Raw genomic sequence first — 7,306 nt, 5'->3', positions numbered from 1 at the left:
TTTCCCTTTATTTTTCACATGAAAGTAAGGAGGATGTAAAGCCATAAATATTAGTATGTTAAAAAAATATTAACTAGATAGAGCAATCATGCGTTTTCTTAATCCTCATTCTTGGCAAGCCCCAGTTTAACCCTGATTTAGCGTAATCTAAATCCTAACCCTGTCTGGAAACTAAGCCTCAAATTAGAAATGGTAATCATGGAAATTCATATCGCTGCCCTTTGCCATCCTCTTGTCTTTTATTCACCAGTGCAAAATACATACTTTCGTTCTTGTAAACATTTGCATATGGAAATAGATAGGATGCTGTATCCTCTTTGTTTTAGAAGTTTAGTGTGTTGGGTTTTTTTTTCCCTAAATATACGATACCCTGCACTTCAAATGCCACTTTTCATTCTCTGCCTTGTTTCACTCCTGTAACTCTGGATGAGTCCTCTCCTTATGCTAGAGAAGGGACATCTGTCAGGGATTCATGTGTTCCCTGCTTTCCCCCCACCACCACCTCCGTCTTTTGTGTTTCCCTTTCCATTCCTAGTAAGCAGAACAAACATCCAAAAGCTCAGTTGTAACCAATTTTGGTTGTATGGTGTTCAGATTATATGTTGTGCTATAAACCATGACCGTGCTTGTATGCAAATGTGAGAATAAACCCTTATTTTGAGGCTTCTATTTTCTTATGGGTGATAACTGTGCAAATGTTAGTTCTTGTTGTTCAGAATGACCTTGTTAAAGGAGATTTCACATGCATGAGACTGATCACTTTGGAAAGAGCTTGCCATGCACAGTCTTTAATTTAGCAGATTTTGAGAACTGCCGAAAAGTGCAAATTCCTTGTCTCCATTTTCATGTCCTTATAAAAATATCTAGTTTCGAAGGCTTGATGCACTCATTTGTTAAAACAGAGGACTTTTTTAAGGCTAAATGCTAATAATAATGAATGCTAACTGACTTAATACAATGTGAAATTGCTGCTTCAACATTCATACAGATGATAATTCAGCATAAGTGGCTCTATGTTCTGTTATACAGACATTATTTTGCAATTTGCAGGGTAATTGCATGCAGAGCTACTAAACAAATCTGTTTTCTTTTCCATCAAAAGTGCTTTGCACATCTCCAATATATGAAGAATAATTTTAAATGCATGTTTTTTAATGGGATAGTATGGGCAGCTGTTCTCTTGTTAAATAATTACCACTAGTGAGTCTCTGATCATCTTAGCAATGCCTAATTCTCTTTCCATGTGTGGTATAATTGAGTGAAATTTAAGAGGAATCCTAACAGATACCTACATCTATTCTTAACACCATAGCCATTACTAAGTAAAAATATCCCACTCTGTATAGCAGCTTTGAACAAAGGACCCCAGGAAAAGAATTTATTGTGTGTTCATGATTGCTTTTTTGGCCAAGTTTACCTTGTAAAATATTTCAATGCTAGTAATGTGTATTAATTGGCACTTTTCTGATGCTTTATATCTTTTAAATCTGAATTAATCTTTTATCAGAAACAGCTTTAGTTTTATTTTTCTATTTCATTCATATGTTCTCCAATAAGTAGTGCAGAATACCAACTGCAAAATGTTAATTTTACTCCCTCTCCTACTCTCTTTGATTTTACTATTCTCAGTTCTGCGTTCAGTTCAGCTGGAGGAAGAACGATTTTGAATAATACGGTCATGATGTCAAAACTGCAAATTATATGCTACTGCCATCTGGAATAGTGAAAATAAAAGCTTTATTTACACTGTTCTTTGAAATAATAAACTTCACTGCAGCAATTTATCTTCAGTATCTATAGTGTATTCTGGGAATACTCCATGTGTGCCTTTTTATTCTGTGAGCTACAGAATGACTAAAATTTGCCTGTGGCAAAGCTATCAGTGAATCTTGACATAGATTTTTTTTCTTCCTGAGTAAAATGGAGAGCTATCCTCCATTTCCACAGCAAGAACAGTTGTTTTGCAGAGGACAATATTAAGAGGCACAATGAAACACTTTGAGTAGTTAGACAGATAGTTAATATAGTAGTTAGAGAGATAGTAGTTAGTTACTTTTTTGAATAGTTAGGCAGATTGCACAGATTTAACTACACGTCAATATAGATGGATCTTTTGGTGGTGCAAATAGTTAACGTGAAAGGAAAAATTACCCAGTTTTCATGTCAACCATGCAGTCTTAGACCCTCGTGCTATTGCCTTACCTTTATACTCCATAGTGCACAGCCAAAGTCATCACAACTGGCTTTCAGTACTTCACATTTACATTTCATATCTGTATCATAGTAATATTATCATAATGTACTGAGAAGATTATTCACACTGTTCTTCCTTTCTTGTTAAAATATGATCCTGATTGCCAATGTGATTCAGCAGTATTGCTATGAAGAATATAAGACTTTTAGACACAATCTGTTTCTAAAAGCTGCCACTTTTCTTGCTACCAGCAAGGCCTAGACACAATCTGAAATAACTTTCTACAGGAAAAGTAGTCAAAGTGTTGCAAAGATGTGGCACAAATGGTGGATGTAGACCAATATTTTTCTGTTTATCTGTGATGTACTCCTGGGTAGTTTGTCATGAAGAGTCAAATCTATTGTAGGGGGTTTGGATTAAATCATCTTCTTTCTTTGGATATAGCTTTTGTATATACATAGACTTGACAGTGTACCGTCAGACAAAGCTTGGGAAGTTACTGAAGTCTCATGAAAGAACTATGTCATTTGAAAAACAGAGATTGCAAAAGAATACTTTTTCATTTAAGGTGAGACAAAACACAGTTAAAGGATAAGAAAAATAGAGTTTATGATCTACAGTTGTGGCACAGCTATGTTCAGAGAGTTTGATTTTGTTTTGGTTTGTGCTTTTGGGTTTTTTTTCCGTATAGATACTCTTAAAGTAACTGTGGTTTCTTTTTTGGTAGAGTATAATTTAACTTGTTGATATTTCATGATACCACTGCATCAGAATTACTATTTAAACATAAAAACTGAGTTTGAGTCTCTACTTCAAATGTTGTTGCCTTTGTGAGGGCAGACTCACCTTTAAGACAGGTGCAGCAACACGTGAAATTATGTGTTGGACAATGTGTATCAGACAATACTGCCACCAGAATTTAGAGGTTAATGTGCTTTTTCCATATATGTTTCTTAGAAAGGAAGCAACTACCATTTTGACAAAAGTGTCAGTAGAGGAAGGGATCTCAAGGACCTTGGTTACAGAGGAGTAACACTGGCCATACTGAATACACAGAGGGAAAGTTTAGAAATGTTAAGAACAACCACGATGGGAAACAAGGCGAGGCTGTTTCGTATCATTCTTTCTGAAGGGATCATGTGGTAACCAATCCTTGTAATTGCTTCTCTCTGTTGTTCAGAACATACCTTTGGTGAAAAATAACATTTGTTAGCAGCAAATGGAAATTATACTAGCACAATACAAAAGGCATTCTCTTTATGCCATTAATGGAATGCAGCACTGTTAAAGACACAAATTCAAGGAATGTGCTGGATTTCTAAATCACTTGTATCTGTCATCCTAAACAAAATATGTATTACGTATTTGACTCACTAAGCACAAGGACAGAGAAATCTGCCCTTTAATGGCTTCTCTAAATGACAGTACCAAATGGCTTTGAGAAGGTCAAGTCTGATTTAAATTGTTGATGAATTGGAGGCTAATTCACTAAAAGTGAATAATAGGGAGCAGTGGAATATACTGTGGTTTAGAGCCTAATGAGCATATTAATGAGCAGTAAAAGATATTTTTCTTTTCACCTCGTGTGAATTTGTAGAGCTACCAATATACCAAAATTTTTTGATGGTTACTTTTCTCTTACTGTGGCTGAGAGGCTGTTGTCCACTGGTTTGATACTCAGCCCTCTTGCACGGTATGTTTGATGATCTGTCAAACTTAGTATCATCAAAGTGTAAATATAGTTTTGTACAAATCATAAGCACAAGAGGAAGAAAAAGGAATTAACATCTCAAAAACTAAATCCACTGTGATAAGCACTCCAATTAGAATTTCATTATTTCCCTGGTCCATTTTATGTTGAATATTGGGTTTTATTGCCAAATACCTGACAGCCAGATTGGAAACAAGCCACAACTGTCAAAAATATAATAGTTCTGGCTATTTGAATCTGTTACATTCTGTTGTTTCTCATGAAAATTTCATGAAGAACATTCATTCAAAGAGATTCTGTGCATAAGGGGGATGGATGGAATTTAATTACCCTTATTAAGAATAAGAAAGGAAAACTCTTTACTACTCCGTCCTATTAGTATTCAGGATAGATTGTCTTTGTTGTACTTTTACGTATTTGCAAAAGGTACTCCAGGGTTTTGTGTATGAGCCAAGTAGGAAAGGAAAGGTCAGGTCATAAAAATCTTGTCAGTTACTCCCAAAGTAAAGGCTTTGTGTTTATAAACAGACATGAAACATACCTTTATTTGAAAGAGCCTACAGCTAGTGATTCGACACTGCTTGGTAGAACTATTAGCTCCGAAGAGTTGTACAAATGTACTGGCCAATGTGTTTACTGTACCAGAATAGCACTTGTAGTTTCTAAGGGCATTTGTGTTGCAAGCGGTTAAGTAGCTCATGGACAACAGCAAACTCCAGGAACTTTAAAGATTTATAGGATGTGCTTGCTTGCTATACATTTTTCAGAAAAGTCTTAAGACTTCCCTGAAACTATTTGAAAATATAACACATTTTTCATAAAAGAGAGTTGACACTGAACAATTTCTTCTAATTTTATCCCTTTATCAATTACATGTCAGTAACCAATGAAGACATTTAATATGATAGGTATTTTATAGCTAGTATTGAACCTCTTTCTTTGATTTTCTGTTTGTCTTTATAAACTGAAATAATAACAATTATTTTGCAGTAATATTTTTACCATTTTATTGGAAGTTTATTTGCAAGATGATGTACCTGATTTTTGAGAAATTGCCTGATCCCACTGTATTTCCATTGTTATCTGCTAGTGTGTTATCTTAAGAAAGTGAATAGCTCATGTTCAATATTTCTTAATATTTTGCTATCGACTGCACTTGGTTGAGGATTTTTGACCCAGAGTGGTTTTGTTGACACAGTTGCATCCATTCAAATGGATACATTATGAATGTCCTGTCACTTTAACTTTGATATCAGCATAGCTCCAATGTTCAGGGCTTTGCAATCTTAAAATGCATTCATCCTCACAGCAGTAAAGCATTGTCATACCCATCTTATAGCACAGGGACATGAAATATTAAGACCAACAGCAGAGAGGTAATAATGATAAAAGCAAGAAATATAACTTGGGTCTCCTAAGTCCCCGGCCAAATCCTACACTGTGTGATGACACTTTCTAACATACTTGTCTAATGTAAAGAGAGGGGGTTTGTCCCTGTTGTTGATAGGCATGGTAGTTCAGTATTTCATATAAAATAATGCAAGCAGAGCAACGCCAGTGTTGTAGAGTACAGTAGCACAAATCTAATGGTTATGCATGGCATACATGATCTGTGTCAATTTAATTCATTTTATAAGTGTAAATTTTGCAGCCACTTTTTTATGATCTTCATATTTTGCATCAAAATTTTCATTGCTATAAGTTACCAAAAATCCTGACTGAATATCTCTTTCTTGCATTGCTTCCTTGTATACAGTTAGGGGACCCCTGAACATTAAGCAGATGATGACTGGGAATTTCATGAGTTACTACATAACTAACACGAAATCCTTAATATTATACATTTCTTTTGCAGAGGATCAAATTCCCCGAGGTTTCCCCACCATTGATATGGGCCCACAGCTGAAGGTGGTTGAACGAACTCGTACAGCTACCATGCTATGTGCAGCCAGTGGCAATCCTGATCCCGAAATAACTTGGTTCAAAGATTTCTTACCTGTTGACACAAGCAACAACAATGGCCGCATCAAGCAGTTACGCTCAGGTAGGGTCTTGTTACTGTTTCCACTAATGCCCAGAGTTGTTCTCTCTCACCTTTTCTTTCTTTTCTTTCCCTTCCTTTTTTAAAAAAATTTTATTTATAGGTAATAATTTCTCCTCCTCCTCTCTTTTCTGTGTTACTGAGTGTGTTGTTCATGTCTGTGATGTTGTCATAGCCTTTTCTAGAGTCTGTCTCTGTGTTTTGCAGCTTCTGTTTACTCCACATTGCTCACTGCTGTGACTGTACTTCTTGATAATTTTTTTCTTTACTGCTTTTTGCAGTACTTGATGGATCCATTTTCTCCTCTTTCTTTCTTCTTTCCTTTTTATTTTTTTTAACAAATTTATTTCAACATTGGACTTCATTCAGAAATTGCAAGGAGTACCAATGGTTATATTCATCAAAACCAAAACTTGCATTAGACACTTCAATTAAAATTTAAAATGTGTTTTGTGCTTTCTTTTCCACATTTGACTCCACCAAAGATTAGCCAGTTTGGACACATCTTGCTCCCTCTCACAAATACATAAAACACGCTACTTTTTCTCATGCACAATTATACCTTAAAAAGATTTTTTTGTAAAAAAAAAAAGGAAAACAAATCCTTCAGTAATCTATGGAATAAAGTTTTTTTGCTGGCTGAGCATTTTTCCAACACATTTAGCCACAGTAGTGTGCGCCCACGCTTAAGCTTTGAGAATACTACATTTTCTGGATCTACAGAAGTCTGCTTTTGGTGTAGAATCCAGCTTTTGCTGCTCTCTCTCTCTTTGCCCCTTGCACTTCCCTAGCAGTTCTTTCACTCTCCTCCTGCCCTAGTTTATTCTTTTGCTCTCTTTAGATATTTAAAAAAAAACCCACAAGAACAAAAACCTCTAAATTTATGAAGTTTAAAGCTTATCCCTAAATAAGATGATTGGGATATATTTCCTTTGGCAATTGCAGTAGATATCGTTGTAGAATCTAAGTTGTTTAATCACGTCTTCCCAGAATTCTCAGCTTTTGACATGTCCTGTGATGTTAAATCGTCTTGTTAACTGACTTTTCGCTTGTTGTCAGCAGAACTGTGTAAATTAACCTTCTGTTAATGTAAATTAAGAATTAATTTTTCACATGTGACATAGATGATTTAGTATATAAAGCTTTTACTGAAAACTTTGTACCAAATTATAAGGAATATAATAATATTTTTATGCTGTCTTTCTTCTCTCCGTATTTAAATCTCCAGAATCTATTGGTAAGTGCTTAGTTCTGAAGCGCACTTCACCCCCACTAATTTCCATATTCAGAATATTATGATTATTATTATTATGATTATTAATATATTATTACTATTATTATTCTTAAAATGCATGGCATG

The 7,306-nt window shown here is 35.0% G+C and overlaps 1 protein-coding gene across 1 annotated transcript in view; it reads left to right on the top strand.

Annotated features, from left to right (window-relative positions):
- Positions 1-5,949, top strand: part of LOC104271516 (receptor-type tyrosine-protein phosphatase delta-like) — a gene marked incomplete at its 3' end in the record, with an annotated part of 97,805 nt that extends 91,856 nt beyond the window's left edge. Inside the window, exon 5 of the mRNA XM_009866201.1 lies at positions 5,761-5,949. Coding sequence (XP_009864503.1) covers positions 5,761-5,949 — 189 coding nt within the window. The remainder of the gene's footprint in view (positions 1-5,760) is intronic.
- Positions 5,950-7,306: the final 1,357 nt, after the last annotated feature.

This window comes from Apaloderma vittatum, unplaced genomic scaffold (assembly GCF_000703405.1).
Source record: "Apaloderma vittatum isolate BGI_N311 unplaced genomic scaffold, ASM70340v1 scaffold6323, whole genome shotgun sequence".
Lineage (NCBI taxonomy): Eukaryota > Metazoa > Chordata > Aves > Trogoniformes > Trogonidae > Apaloderma > Apaloderma vittatum.
Note: the sequence above shows the minus strand (reverse complement) of the source record. Positions and strands in the feature narration are given on the sequence as shown.